Source organism: Molothrus ater, chromosome 2 (assembly GCF_012460135.2).
Source record: "Molothrus ater isolate BHLD 08-10-18 breed brown headed cowbird chromosome 2, BPBGC_Mater_1.1, whole genome shotgun sequence".
Classification (NCBI taxonomy): domain Eukaryota; kingdom Metazoa; phylum Chordata; class Aves; order Passeriformes; family Icteridae; genus Molothrus; species Molothrus ater.
The window spans coordinates 13,797,326-13,812,880 of record NC_050479.2 but is presented as its reverse complement, the minus strand read 5'-3'; the positions used below and the strand labels follow the sequence as shown (position 1 = coordinate 13,812,880).

General features: G+C 44.2%; 2 protein-coding genes across 2 annotated transcripts in view; one reads left to right on the top strand and one right to left on the bottom strand.

Annotated features, from left to right (window-relative positions):
* Window positions 1–6,987, top strand: part of PDK3 (pyruvate dehydrogenase kinase 3) — a 54,628-nt gene extending 47,641 nt beyond the window's left edge. The window contains exons 10-11 of the mRNA XM_036382374.2: window positions 634–747; window positions 1,794–6,987. Coding sequence (XP_036238267.1) covers window positions 634–747; window positions 1,794–1,937 — 258 coding nt within the window. The 3' untranslated portion in view covers window positions 1,938–6,987. The remainder of the gene's footprint in view (window positions 1–633; window positions 748–1,793) is intronic.
* A 5,107-nt stretch (window positions 6,988–12,094) lies between these two features.
* The window catches only part of PCYT1B (phosphate cytidylyltransferase 1B, choline), a 31,916-nt gene continuing 28,455 nt past the window's right edge, over window positions 12,095–15,555 (bottom strand). The window contains exon 8 of the mRNA XM_036382388.2: window positions 12,095–15,006. Coding sequence (XP_036238281.1) covers window positions 14,800–15,006 — 207 coding nt within the window. The 3' untranslated portion in view covers window positions 12,095–14,799. The remainder of the gene's footprint in view (window positions 15,007–15,555) is intronic.

The window sequence follows — 15,555 nt, the reverse complement described above, 5'->3', positions numbered from 1 at the left end:
ATGTCAGTCCTCAGGAGATCATTCAGTGCTGTGGAATCCTGATCTTTTGTTAAACAGAGAGGATAATTTGCCTTCTGTCAGTCTGTTTCTCTGCAGGACTCTGCTGATCTCTGTGGCACTGGGGCATCAGCAGTCACTTAATAGTGTGACCCAGATGAAGCAGACAGGAGTTGTCTGTGGCTTTCTTGTGTAGTTTTTAAGTCTGGAGACATTTGAGAGAACGATTGCAGGCTTGGGGGAGAAAAAATCTGCTTTCAAAACTCTGATTTTTTCCAAAGAAAGAATGCAATGGTCCTCACAGTGAGGAAGCTGTGCAGAGCATTGGTTTGCTTTGCTGGTTACTGACAGCATGTCTGGTACCTGCCTGCCTCTGAGAAAGTGCAAATGGACAAAGGACTTCTAGCAAAGGACTCAGCCCTTTTTGTACCAAAAACTAATGCCCAGGAAAAAAGGAGTTTGCTCAAAAGGCTGAATATGGACTTAGAGTATAAGCTGAGACATAAAGGAAAGCTTCAAAAAGAATTTGATACAAATCTAATATTTAGGTATCCTCTCTTGTAAATTAATGCAGAGGTCTGTTGCATTTTTTTAACTTTTCATCATGTTTTTACCTTTGTTCTCTTGCTTTTGCAGGCTGGGTTTGGCTATGGATTGCCCATTTCCCGTCTGTACGCGAGGTACTTTCAAGGTGACCTTAAACTCTACTCAATGGAAGGCGTGGGTTCAGATGCTGTTATTTATTTGAAGGTATGAATTTCACCCTTTTTTAAACTAGTAATGCAGTGCAGGTTGTTTGTAGCAGATTCTCTTCACTCTTCAGCTTGTTTTCAAATTTCTTTTTGCTATCTTTGACACTTTTACCTAAGTCAGTTACATAAAATCCTAAACCCCAAGATTATATATAGTAATCTAGCACTAACACTTGTTAGTTTGCTTTTTTTTCAGTCCCTATGTTGGATTGCTGCATTTTGTTAATCTGTCATAAGTAGTGAATCTTACAAGAGCTGTGATAAGAGATAATTTTGGTTAATGCTTTTTGATTCTAAGTTTTGGCCACAATAGAAATGACAAGGCTATTGGCCAGCTCCTGACTAGCAAATATGTTCTATTCCATGCAGTTCTTGATGCAATAGACTATTGATCCTGTTGTCATTTTTTGAGACAGCCCAGGCTACTCAGGGGCTAAAGGTTGACACTGCTTGAATTCCATCAGGGAGTTTAAAAGAACAGAGTGTATAGCTCATGTAGGTTGTTGGCTTGGCACTGTCACTGTGCCCTGCTGTATATGGCAAGTGAGTTGTGAACTCCTCTGCTTCTGATGGGTTTGATCCTCTGCATGTATGTGTGGAGGAAAACTGTCTGGCCTTTTTCAGAGGAAAAAGGTGGCCCAGGGCACTGAACTGGCTCAGCCCCCACAGGTCAGTGTGCTGGCAGAGCCCAAGTGCTCTGGGGAGGGGAAGTGTTGGAGTAGCTGTCTGCTTTATGTCAGTGACAAATCCACTAAAATGTTTCTGACCAAAAATCTATTTCTTGCCATCTGTGTAGACATCACTCCCTGGAAAGAAGGGAAGTAATTTTCAATGCTGTTATTTTCTTTTAACTTTGACTGAGACTTTGAGTATAACTAGAGCTACTAGTCCCAGCTCAAGTATTTTCAAAGTAGTGCTGTGACATGTAACACTGGGATAACTGTGACACTTATTGGGTGCAGAAGTTGTAACTGTAGAACTCCCAGAGTATCACCTTGCTCTGTATCTCCAGTGATACCTAACCTTCCTTTTGTTTTTCCATAGGCCCTTTCAAGTGAATCATTTGAAAGACTTCCTGTTTTTAATAAGTCAGCATGGCGGCACTACAAGACCACACCTGAAGCAGATGACTGGAGCAATCCCAGCAGTGAACCAAGGGATGCTTCTAAATACAAAGCCAATCGATAATTTGCCACCTTTTGTCTCTGTTGGAGATGACCTCTGCATTCAGTATAAAGTCTCTGCTTTGTTCCAAAATCCTTCAAACCACAGTAGCTAATTACTTCCAAACAAAGACCTGATCAAGGCATTGAAAAATACTAAGAACAAAGTGATGATTGGGACTTGCAGGAGGGCACTGAGCACGTTTGGTATGTGAATCCTGTGTACTTCACCAGAATATGCTTGGTTGCTTCAGTCATGCATTGACAAAAGGGATTGCACTGTGACTGCACTTAGGAACACAATATTGTAACAAAAAGATACTATTTGAAGTGGCCAATTCTTATTCCAATGTAAGGATTGGTAAGGTGTGCAGAACCCCTGAGTGGTGAATAGTATCTTGCACAGCAATATGGTGTAAGAGAAAAATTCTGACCTAGTTAAACGTGTGCTTCATGCAGCATTTGTATTGCACAGTGTCACCACTAAGAGAAAATCCCTTTGAGCTCTTCAGATCTTATCTCTAGTGAGTTTATAAATGCATAGTTCTAAAAAGGGTTGTGCAGCTTTAAACTGATGCTTTCTCCAAATTCCCAAACCCATTTGTCATGTGCATACAAAAGTTGTGTTGTTATAAGATGGTAGGACTTCCACTCCTTGGTATGCAACTTAATGATTTTCTTGACACAGAAATGCATTTCTATGCATTTTTCCTTGTTTTGAGGAAAGCTCCTAAGTAGTTAGATCATCTCTTCATACAAGAAATTCTGTCAATACAGGGGCAGGGGGTAATTCAAGTTCCTATTTGCTTATCATTTTAGGGGAATTGGGGAGGGGAGAGAAATGCTGAGAGGCCAGACAGCCGTCACACAAATGAATTTGCCTTAAGAGTGTTGGTTGTTTGAAACCTGATTAGTTTAAAACCTGTAAATAGTTTGCAAAGTTATTTATACATTCAATGTCTGACTGCAGTCTGGTAATCTGAATTTGTAGTGTATATAAAGATGTTGTACACCAGCCTTTGGAACATGTTATTGGTCTAAGTACATGAAACTGGAAATACAGTAGAAATGGGAGGGACAAAATGTGGCCAGTACCTGATTTAAGTTAAAAAATATCAAAGATGAAAAAAATCCAAGTATTTTCCCCTTAAATTTATCGTAAGGGTCATTGCTGACTATTAGAAAACTGTTCTTCAGAAAGTCTTTGCCAAATGCTGTTTCTGATACTATGGCCTTTCAGAAAAACCTGTGAAATTTAGAAGCTCTGGTGATACATTAGCTGTGGCAATAAAGAAGATGAGTTGTAAGCAGCTCTGATGCACCCTCAATTTCTCTTAGGTGTTTTGATATTTTTTGGAAAGATAATAGAGATTTTAGCATGGAAAAATGAAACTTGTTTGCTAAAATTGTGGGGGAACTGTCCCTTTTGTCCTCCCAGTATTTATTTTTATAAAGAACTGATTTATTAGGGAAATGCTGAGAAATTCCTAGGTATTTTAAAAAAACAAAATGAATCTTAGTTTGACTTTACAATAGTACTTTGCACTTCATAGCACATCTCATTGAAGGATTATAAAGTGCTTTGAGCAATAAACTCCATAGAGCCCCATTTCTGAGCAGTGGAAGTTCTTGCCTTGCCTGTTGCAGAGAGTTCCCAGACCTGTGTGCCAGTGCTGAGCTCCCAGGGCTGGAGGTCCTGTGGCTGTTCCTCACACAGGGATGGGATCAGGCCCTGGAGCACTGGCTCCTTGTGTCCATGGGCTGCTGCCTTTCCCTCGGATCAGGGGCAGCAGGGCGGCTGCTGAAGGCTCTCCCTGTGCTCAGCTGGGCAGTGCTGCCCTCAGAGCCCCCCAGAGCCCCCTCTGCCAGGGGCAGGAAGAGGAGGGGGCTGATGGGGCCCTCCTGATCCAAACTGGACTTGCTGGGGCCTGGCCAGAGGATCCTGGCAGGGCACAGTGAGGCTGTGACATGTGTGGCCTCCAGAGCAGCAGCTTCCCAGCACTGCAGGCACTGCTGCAGAGAAGGCAGCTGGTTATTCAAGCAATACAGCTGTGCTGAAACCAGGGCAATGGTTTGACTGAAACACTGGTTGCAAGTCACATCTACTAAAATTCAGTCATTTATCTTCTGCCCCCACCTGTAACTTCATACTGTTTTTAAAATTATTTCAAGTTGTTTGTTTTATAGTAATTGCAGAGGAGATTTTGCTTAAAGATAGAAACCTGTGATGAAACTAGTATTTCCTTGGTTGCATGTGGTCAGTTTTTTATAGAACATTACCCAAAACATTCCAAGGAATGAGGTAGTCTTCATAAGAAAATTGAGTTTCAGCTTTTGTTAGAAATTGTATTTTGAAGTATAAATCCTGACCTGGTACTTGTTTTTGGCTGTCTCCTTATACATGATGAGGAGAGGGAACAGAAAGCAAAGGAAGGATGCTGACACACTGGACTTGTTTCCATGTAGGCCATGGGAGCCATGGGATGTAAACCATGGAAACTGAACAAAAGCTGAAGTTACTGTGGAGGATGTTGTGCTGTGTTAGTGATGTCATTGATCCACAAAAACATCTGGCTGCTTGCAGGACTGGAGTGCTCCAGTACCTGAAAACGGAACTCCCCTGAAATGGCACCCATTTCCAAGAACCCTGAGCTTGTACAAACACCTCAAAACAGCTGGAGCACAAGGAGTTAATTTTCTTTCCATTCCCCAAGGTCTTTATGGGGGCATTACAATGAATACAAGAGAGAACTTCTCTCCAACCCTGTCCAGGCAGCCTGTGCTTTAATGGCAATCCCAGGAGTGCCATCAGTTGTTCCCCACCCATTGTCCTTATGCCATGTTTCTACATAGGGATTTTAGTCTGAAAGCTGTTTTAGGAAGCAGCAACAGCAGACCTTCAATTAGGAGAGGGTTTTTCAATAGCTGTGCCTGAAAAATGAGCATGGGTGGGTTTTTAATATGGCTGGTTTAATTACAGATACTGATTTTTTTTCAGTTACTTCCACCTTTGATTGGAATCTCTTATAATAACTATGTTTTAATATCTTGGGGCTGTTAATTCCAAACTTTCTGATGATACACAATTTTTATGATTTTCAGAGTTATGGCCTGCTGATGTCATTGCAACCTGCTTGTCTTGACTTACAGGACACAGAAATACAAAAAAGTTTTCAGTGAAAATGTTCCTTACCTGTTGTGTTTATGATTAGCAAACTGAATGAGAGATGTTTGCTCCTTGATTCTTCCTGAGAATTTACAAACAACTTCTGTATGTCATAGTGTAACAAATAGTTTACTTTTTGTCCAATGTGCATTTTTCTGGTGTATGTGTCTTGAATGTAATTTTATTAATCCTCTGCCTAGTTTAATATTAATAGGAGTCTCTCCAAATTGTGTACATATGCTCCCTGCTCTTTAGGCTTTGTTTCAAGGCAGCAAGGGGTCTTTCAGAGAAAAATTCAGAAGATACCAAAATGCTTCTTTTGCAACTCAGGTGCAGTCTTTGCCTGTGTAATTGACTATGATGACCTAGGAGAGCACAGAGAAATCTTTGTCCTGCTGCAGTCTGTGCTACCTCTTGGGCAGTGTTTAAAGCAGGTCCATTGGCACATGCTTAAAGAACATGGATATTAATTATAGTGTTCTTGGAAAACTCAGGCTACTTTCTGGCCATGAAAGGCTGCATTTACTGCTACAACTGGGTAGCATTCTTTTCTTTGTCCTCAGTAGCATTTGCTCTGAAACAGCTGTTCATTTTCTCCAAGAAGTGAGCAAGAGTGATCTTTAGTGCAATCTCCTGTTCACCTCCACCCAGACAATGTATTTAAGGTGATACCTTGACCTCATTGACATGGAAGAGGTTTCCTCCCTCCTCACCTTATTAATGGGTACTTCTAGATCCTTATGTGTGAGGTGCTGCAAAAGTGGTCAAGATTCATGGAAGTAATTCTGTAGAAAACAGCCTCAATGTTCAGTGTTAGTATTTATCTTGAGGATAACGTGCCCCATTGGACAGTGGTCCCTTTCCTTGCTTGTTTCCAGGCTGCTGTGCTTTCTGGTAGCTCTTCCTTGCTTCTTCCTGGCATCCACACCTGCCTATGGATTCACATATGTAAATGTGTTTTTGCTGAAGTTAAGAGAATATGAGGGCACGTGACAGAACAATGTGTTACTGACTTCAGAGGTTGAGTTTGTTCACAAATGAGGAACGTAGCTATAAATTGTGCAGTGACTTCAGGGCTGAGTCTTGCAAATACTTGCACAAGTCAACAGTGTATGAGAGGAATGCCACTCAAATGAATGTTCTCAGGATCAGGACTCAGGCTGTTGATATTAATTTTAAAAAAATGAAGATTTGTGTAATTGAAGTGGCTTTCTAATTAAAAATAAATAAGAAAATTTAAAGTTCATGTGCTTTAATTGAAGCATTATGTTGCCTTAAAAGTCCTCAGAAATCAGCATAGTGAACTTGTTTGCTTCTTAAATCCAGAGGGGTTTTCATGTGGTACTAGAAGGATTGATGAGTGTATGATAATTGACATTGTCCTTCTGGTGTTAATTGTTTTATTGAATTTTTCCTTGGAACTGAAACTGCCAAGAGGTGTTGGACAGAGTCCTTTGAAATCCACACCCTCTGCAGGTGACATCAGGCAGAGCAGGTGCCAGGCAGTGCCCTGGATGCTCTGGGCAGGGATTGTCCTCAGGGAGCTGCAGGCTGTGCTGACCCTGACTGGCTGTGATGAGTTTGTCATGTGGGTGGAAGTCAAATCCCTTTGTCCCCAGGGTCAGGTACAGGACAGCTCTTCCTGGTGAGCTGCTCTGGGTTGCATCCACGAGGGAAAGTGGTCTTGTGGTGCCTTTCCTCTGAGGTGTGGCATTGTTTGAATCTACTAAACCTGTAATGGAGGGGTGAGAAGGTATTTTTTCATGAGATTACTTGGTGATATTTTAAATTTATTTTGGAATCTTATGATACTTGTCTTGTTTCTAGTCTATTACCTGTGTATTTGACTTGTGTGTACTCGTTTTCCTTTTTCCTTCCGTGGTTGACAAATAAAATTACATAAAAACTACATGTTGACATTTTTAAGGGCCTGGTTTGGTTTCACACAATATGGAGCTCAGTTTGTGATTTGGCAGTCCGAGGTCAATTTCTCACGTGCCTACAGAGGAGCATCCTCAGACAGCTCACTTGGGAGCTCAGAGGAATTTTAGCATATGAGCACCTTTTGGCTTTGGGGTTTTTTCTGCTATATAAACCTCCCAAAAGCTAATTCTCAGATTGTTCTTGACAGCCAAAATAGCTGTTGGAAACAGATATATAACACCCAAGGCTTCTACCTCGAAATTTCTTCAGCATTCCATGACATTTTATATGCATTCATAAGTTATTCAAGAAAATGAAAAAACCCAAAGTTTGTTACCAAGCAGTTCCAGAGCAGGAAAATGCTTGGGGACTTGGGGACCCATCTTACTTGGCTCGTTAGCTTTCTTATTAAGTAATAAATGAGGCTCCAGATGGCCAGAATTTTGCTAGAGCTGAGATAATTTTCTTTCAGATTAAGAATTTATTTTAAAACTTCAGCTGAGAAGAAATCTGTGTGTTGTACTTTCTCACTGCTTACCATTTGCCATGGCAGGGTATTCACAGGAGCTGAGTAGTTAATTAAGTAGCTCAAAATTGCAAAATGTGTCAGCATGTACTGCATATTTGACAGTTGCTGCCTGTGGAAGATAAAGCAAACAGTTGCAGCAGCAGTATAATGAAGATTTATGGCTTTAGGACACAGGCATATGTGGGAGAACAATTTGTAATAAGGGATCTCTTTCTTGTTATACAATTCATGCCTTTTTTAGATGGCTGCAGACTTACTAAGTACTTTAATTTGTTGTTTTCAGTGGAAAGAAGTCTTGCAGTAGACAGTTTTTAAATGAAGTGAGACATATAAAACATGTCAGGCATGCTTGATAGGAAAAAATAAATGTTTTTAAAATGTCTGATCAGTTTATATTCATGATCTAACTCAGAGGCTGTTTTTACTTGAAGCTTTTGTACTATCTTCTCTGGGAGTTACAAGGAGTGTAGTAAATAATGCCTGCTTGTGTTGTCTAAGAGCAGCAGCCTTTAGAAATGGTGCCACAGCAATCCCAAAGTCCTTTTCTGTCCTAGTGACTTGCTTAATTTTTGTATTTCTTTGGCCCAAGCTGCTCCCCTCGTGTCTCCTAGTCCAGAGGCAGTAGACACATCACTGCTTCTGCCACTGCAGCTGGAGCCAGCACTTGAACACTGTAAAACAATTTTCCATTTTGATCTGCCACTGTGGATTCTTTTCCTGAAATTAATAAATGTGCAGGTACCTGCAAACACACTGATTTAAAAGATCATTTTCAGAAGAAAGCTTCAGTTCTTCCCATTTTCAAGGTCCCATGGTGACTGTTCTGGTATTTGGAAATTTCCAGAGGAGTTTGATTGAAGTGCTTGTGGTTGTGGGAGCTGATGCTGCACATTGTGCCATGAGCTGTCCTGGCAGACCCAGGCCTGTGGGTGTGCATGGCTGCCCCTGAGCGCCTCCCTTGCCTGATCCAGGTGGTCAATAAATTATTATTTGGTTAATAAATCTCTTTGTGTGCATGGAATGCTTGAGAGGGGGTCCTGGGGTGGTGGAGGCCCAGCACTCGAGGCATGGTGAGGTTTGCACTGAGGTAAAGGAAGGTGGCTCTGTGTGTGCCAAGTGTGTGTCACAGCTGTGGGGTAGTTTCTCTCTGTTGTTGCATTAAAGGTAAAGTTTTCCCCCCAGGGGAACAAATCTTCCTTCTTGGTTTTCAGATCTGGGTGTCCCTTCAGTGAATGGGTGTCAGTGTCAGTGTGAGGCAGCACTTGAGAACTGCCTGTATAAAACTGCTGGGGCCTGCAGGTTGTAATGGACACAGCTGCCACTCACAAACTGCTTCACAAATAGCCATTTGTCATGGGTGAAGAGGCTGGACTTATGCTTTATTCTGCTCCTTTGAAATGCATTTTGTTTTGCTGTTAGTGCTGAAATACATAATGCATCTCAACTTTTGGCTTCTTGGTAAACAGTTGGGTAAAACATGCAAGATGTCTTGGGTGGTTCTCTGTGGGGGCAATTTCATTCAGGTCAGACTGGCTGGAGTCAGTTCTGCTGATGGCATGGTACCACCACCACTCATTGCATAATGGCTGGGTTTTAATTAGCTCCTGTGTGGTTTAGCTCTACATTCTGAAGGACAAATTTATTTGACTTCCCCAAGTGGAAGTTTAAAGGTGTCAGAATAGAGGTGTTTGACCTCATAGCATTATTTCTTTTTCCCTTTCTCTAAAAGATATAGACTGTGAGCTTATGGGTTTTCTGACAGTTCTTCATGTTCTCTTGGCTGTGGTACCAGGTTAGTGCTGTGGGTCATTTGAAGAAAAGGCTCTCTTGTGGAGGAAAAAGGAAATTAAAACAAGCCACCCAAGATTTGTGATGCTGTTTGAATTATATTTAATTTGGAACCAGCTATTCTGGGGGCATTTTGTTAATTCTTACACAGGATATGGCTTTATGCAGTTTTGTTTGCATGTGAACAATATGAATATTTAAAATGCTAGGTTGGTTCTTTTCTAGAATAAATGCACTCATTTGTGAGAGGCCTTTTAGATAACCAAGGGGGGATGAGTGGAACAAATGAAAATTTCCCCCAAGGGATAGTTTCCCGTTTTGTTTTGGCCTTTGGCTTTTAATGACATACCATAGAAGTGCAAGCTCAGGACACTGGTAAAAATGAAGCTCATTAACTTTTACACTGATGATGATATAAACTATCTTAAGTATGGCCAAGTAGCAGAGTAACTGGATCCCTACTGGTTCATGTGTTAGTTTTGAAATGAAAAAGCTGGAGCCCAGAATGGTGTGTAGAAGATTAAAATAACATCCTCTGTTGGTAATCAGAAGTGGTCACTTGTAAAGAGCAGGTTATAATTAATCTGCTCTGACTGCATCTCTGATGCCTTTGCAGTTCACAGTCACTTTATTTTATGGAAAACCAGTGTTTGTAGAGAAATATTATTATGAGATTATTAATAATGAGAATCATAGGAATACGGTAAAAAAAGATATTATTAATCTCATTTACCGTATTCCTGTGATTCTCATAATTAATGAAATTATTAATTATGAGAATCACAGGAATATGGTAAAAAAAATACCCACAAAATGTGCTGAAGAGGACATAATTTATTCTCTCAAAGCTATTTCTAGAATTTGAAATATGCGTGAGACTTGATGTGCACATGCAGCCTGGTTGGTGCCACCAGGGAGGATTTTCCCTTTGAGTGTTCCTGCTGTCACGTGCTTAGGCACAGGAATAATTGTTTTGAGATAATGGAACATTTTTGTCTTCATTAATCCCATTAAACATAAAAAAAAATTGTGTTTTTGTGAAAGGCAAAACTGCTTCACCTGGCTCAGAACTTCCCATTTCTTGTTGAAGCAGAGATTGATGTTGTTGAAGAGAGCCTCTAAAAGGAGATGGAGATACCAGGTGTGAAAGAACCGTTTGACCTGGCCATGAGTACCTGCTGGGGCAGGGGAGCTCAGGTGTCACATTTGAGGAATTGTGTAACACAGGAACCTGCTGCATTCCGCTGGTCCTGGCAAGCACCTCAGGGTCTGCTGGAGTCTCAGTCCCACATTCCCCACTTAGCACAGTGAAGTGCCTGTCCAAAGGCTTTCAGTTATTTTTATTTCAGTCTGTCTGTCTCTTCTCCCCTCAGGAAGAGCCATGAGGCAGTGGCCTTGATTTCCATTTGGTTTAGAAATGTTGATGCTGTCTCTCCTTACACCAGGAAAGGGCCTTCCCTTCGGAAAGAAAAGGGCAGAAAACACCCTGTGTGTGCTTGTGGAACACACATTGTGTTGCCAGATGAAAGTGAGCTCTTGTGAAAATCCAGACAGAAGAGGAGTTTGTAAGATGGTTTGATACTTGAAAGGGTCTCCATGCAAGAGGCAAAGCCCTGGCTCCATTTTCTGCCTCATTTTCAGCTCTGTTTCATGAGAAGGTCAGGGAGTTACGTGCTATCACACAGGAGACTTTCCATGATGATTTGGTGCCCTTTTACAAGGAGATTTACTGTAGCCTCAAACCTTCCTTGCTGCTGGGCTGACAGGCCTGATGTTGGTTCAGGGACTGCCTTGTTCCTCAGGGGTTTGCCACCAGCCAGAACAAGGCTCCCCTCTGGGCTGGGCTGCACACTGTAAGCTCACTCCCAGGGATGTTCTTACACATCTCCCAAGGGCTACCAAGGCACTGCTGGGAACAGACCCAAATCCATCTCAGGTGATACAGGGAATTTGTATTATCTGGGAGTGTTTTGGTATAGACTCTGTGCCATTAAATAGTTTATCTCCTATGCTCAATGACTTTGAAATTTGCTTACTCTGTAATTAAAAATGTCTTGGCTGGGAAGTCCTGAGCCTCCATTTGCTGTTTCAGCTGCTCCCTGCCTGAGGCAGGACTGTTGAATAAATAATCTTTAGAGCTGCTGCAGGTACTGACTTCTTACAGAAAGGACAAATGGGAAAGAGCAAAGCAGGAATATTTGTACACCAGACTGACTTGGTTCAGCGAAGAGTCAAGTCCAAAAGCCAGTGTCAGGATTTGTCCCTGTGGCTCATGTTTGCTGCTGCCATTTTCCATCTGGCACAGCCATACATCATCTTGGCACCCACGAGAGCAACTCAGTTGCTGCTGGGGATGGTTTTCAGCAGTGGAACCAGAATGGCTGCAAAAGCATTATTTCTTTCTTCCACTTTGAAGTAAGAATTAAAATATTGGCTCCTGATTCCACTGTGCTGGGGCAGGGTAAAGAAGGTATCAGTCTGCTCATGTCTAATGCTGCACCTTTCCAGCTGGGACAAGCACTTCCTCACCTTCCCCCACACTTTTCTGGCTGCAAGGTAAAGGCAAGGAGAGGTGATCCTGTTAGTGCAGAGAGCAGCAGAACAAGCAGCAGCTTTTTGGGCATGTTGGCAGAGCTGCTCTCGTGGCTTTGTAGAGGCCTAAAGCCCTGGGCTACCAAGGATGGGGATGACAGTCACTGTGCCACCACTGGGGTTTCCTCTGCAGGTTGTGTTCACCTGTCCAAAGATGCTGTAAAATGAAGGGGAGAGGCAGCTGTGTCTGTCATACACTTTATTGTTCATGTGGAGCTTGGCTGATAAATAGGACTAAATTAAAGCAATACTTGTGAAAAGGAAAACCCAACCATGACTCAGAAGTGCAAAATTGTCTTCCACGTGTCCAGACACCATGAGGTTCTGGTTTGCAGGAGACAGCACATGAATGTACCAGCAGGGCAAAGGCTTCAGCTTAGTGATATCCTAAATGCAAACAAGACACCTGGTACAGAATATGGCTTTGTGGCTGGGTAGCCACCTGTGACCCTGACAAACATTCTGTTAAGAACAGGTCACTGCTGAGTTTTTCTCTACTTCCCATGTACAAGTCGTGGTGCTGTCTCCACTTAACCCACTGAGCAAGGGCTGCTGAACAGGAACTGCTAGGAAAGTAAAACGAACAAGAAACAACGGTAAAAGCCAAGAACAACAAATCCTTGCCCACCTCCACTGCATTTGGATATGGCTCGTCTATCAACAGCACCAGTAGAAGCAGACAGTTCCTGTGGTGGAGGAGTGGTTTGTGATGGGAAGACTTAAGACTTGCAAAGGATCAGAAAAACTAACAAGTGCATCCCAGGTATGAAATTACAGTAACAGGTTGCCTAAGGCTGAGAAAGGTCTTAATTGCATCGTCCCATCAGGCACACAGCTGGTGGCAGCTGAAATATCTGTGGCTGTCCCTTTGCACATTCCACCCTATTTCCTGCTCACCTGTTTTGGCAGCTGTGAAGGAACTAGCTTGACTCCAGAGGACAAAATGCATGAGATGTTGTACTTGGTCTTGTGGTGGTCTGGCAAAACGTTGCCAAAGTAAATCAGTTACCTTGTAGTGGAGGAGGGATGAAAGCTGTAGGGAGTGAGCAGAGTGTGGGGCTAATTTGGTGCCTGGTACCAAGGTTTATAATTTACTTGCCCAGGAGAGTATCTGGAAAGGTTTCTACCTATCAACCAGGTCACCCAGGGAGGTAAGGACAGCAGCCAGGGGGTGCTGCTGCCAGCAAGCACAGCCACCTCACATGCTTGGGCATCTGGGTCCCTCCGCTTTTTCCCAAGAGAGACGTGGAACCCTCCCTCCTCCAGCATTTCCTGTGCTGCCTGTGCAGGGATCCAGCAAATGCTGACTGGTGCTGCCCCCAGCAGCCAGCGTGTCCTGGTGGGGTTGCAGTTGCAGGCAGTGGTGGCACAGGAGTGCTGCTGTGGCTGCAGCCCCCTGCCCAGGCTGCCTGAGGCTGTGCCCAGCAGGCTGCCTGCGAGACAGGGACAGTGGCAGCTGTCACCTGCTGGCCTGGCACCAAAGCTGCTGCTGGGCTGGAGAGCCTCAAACGTGCCTGTGCACTGAGGCAGTTGTGCCAGGCAAGCTGGGGAGCCAAGTGGCACCAGTGGCACAGCCCCACCACAGTGCTGGGGGTTTCCTGCAGCTGTGGGGCAGAGCAGCCCCAGGGCTCAGGAATCCTGCCAGCTCCTGCAGCCACCCCAGCAGGTGTCAGCTGAGGGACTGAACGTGGAACCAGATGTCAGGCAGGACGGCTTTGCCAGCTAGGAAGATCAGCATTGAGGGGAGAGCTTCACCTGTGTTTCTGCTTGAGGCTGTACACCTGTCATGGACAGAGAAAGAAAACAGTTGTGCCTAATCCTGTTCAAAAAGTTTCTTTGTTCTTTTCTTCATTTTTTTTTCTCCATATTAGTGTAGAGGAATAGCCTTGAGATCCTCTGCAGGGGCAGTGTGTCTGTGAACACATCTTGTTTAAAGTTTGATGAGAAGTTTGTACTGGCTGAGTACCACAGCAGCACTGTTTGCTTGTCATTGCTGATACATAGCTGGGAGCAGCAGGTTTTCCTAGGAGGCCACGTCCAAAGGCCTTGGGATATTTTTACAATTCATCAGTAAAAACCATCAGCATCTTGAAACTGTCTTATTTCCTACACCACCACAATCCAGCTATGGCTGTCTTTTCATTTACTTTCTTGCCTTCAAAGTGCAAAGCCAGGGAGCAAACCAGAAGTGATTAGGCAGCTGTTCAGGCACTAGGAACATGAAAAGTGATCTGATAAAGCAAAAAGCCTGACTCCATACCTACACCCCACACAGAGGCTTGGTCAACAAGCAGCACTGAATATGTTAAATGGATTTCCACCAACTTGCCTGGCGATCTCTTCATTTCAGTGCATGATTTGGGCTCCAGGGTAGATGTTATTCAAAAAGAAAAAAAAAACCCCATCTTTATTCCCAGTTTCTCAAGATATTTGCTGCAGCAATGCCATTCCTTCACGTGCCAGAAGAGCTCAAGGTCAGCAGGGTACAACTGCATCTTCTCTCTCTGCAGGCTGCAGCCAGCCCTTGCCTGTGTGCTGGGTCTGGATCGGGAGCCAGCTGGGCTCCTCCTGCCAGCCCCCCTCGGTGCCTGGAGCAGCAGCTGGAAAGCAGCAGGACAGGGGCAGGAACTTGCACATGGGTGGTTTTCTGCCAGTCCCTGGGGCTGTGCCTGGCAAGTGCTGCTGGCTGGGCCTCCAGCCCCGTGAGGGAGTGGGGATGGGATAAGCTCTTCCTGAGATCTCCCTTGCAGTGCTCCAGTTCATTTTTGACATCTCCCAGAGCACGATCCCTGCTGCCAGAGGTACCCCTGGTGTTCCTCACGCTTCTCCCCATCCGGTGGTTGAGTTCATAGCTTGTTCTTCTGTCTCACGGTTAAAAAAATAGATATTTTATTTTTCATCCTCGTCTCCCTCGCTCATGCTGCTGAGGGAGGCAGAGGCAGCTTTTGGAGAAGAGGGAGGGGAGGTCTTATTGATGACCCAGGGTGGAGATGGAGAACGGGACGGCGAGCGGCCTCGCGTAGGACTGCTGTTGGGGCTCTGCCGGGGAGAAAAGGCCTGGAGCATTCGGCCGCTTCGTTCCTGGAACATCTGCTTCTGCAAAAGCAAAGTGAAAAGATGCTCTGTGAGTACTGCACAGAGGGGGAGGCTGGGGGCAGGCAGGGGCTGCACTGTGCCTCTCACCGGGGAGCGAGCAGGGAGCCAGAGCCCTGGAGCATGGCTGGTTTGCTCTGCTGTGCTCATGATAACCTGGTCCTTGCATGCAAGTTTTTACCTCAGCTGGGCCACCCCCAGTGTGGGAACACCATGTGTACTGGCCTGAGCCACGCACGGGGGACCCCCTTTGTGTTTTTTGCATGTATTGGTCATGCTCTTGTCTCCAAAGGTCACTTTTCTGCCTGAACACCCAGTATTCCAGTTCCCACAGCCTTTTCCTTCTAGAATGTTGGGAAGGGCCACCCCTCTCCTCCTGAGCTTCTTGGCTTTCCTAGCCTTTATTCCTCTGTCCCTTCTTAAGGGAGACAGCCTGGTGCCTGCCACGTACTGGCAGCCACTTCCCCAGCTTCCTGGAGCAGGCAAGACCCAAACCCATAAATTGAGGGTGGGAGTGTCAGAATTTGGGTGTCTGTTGAAAAGAGAAAACAC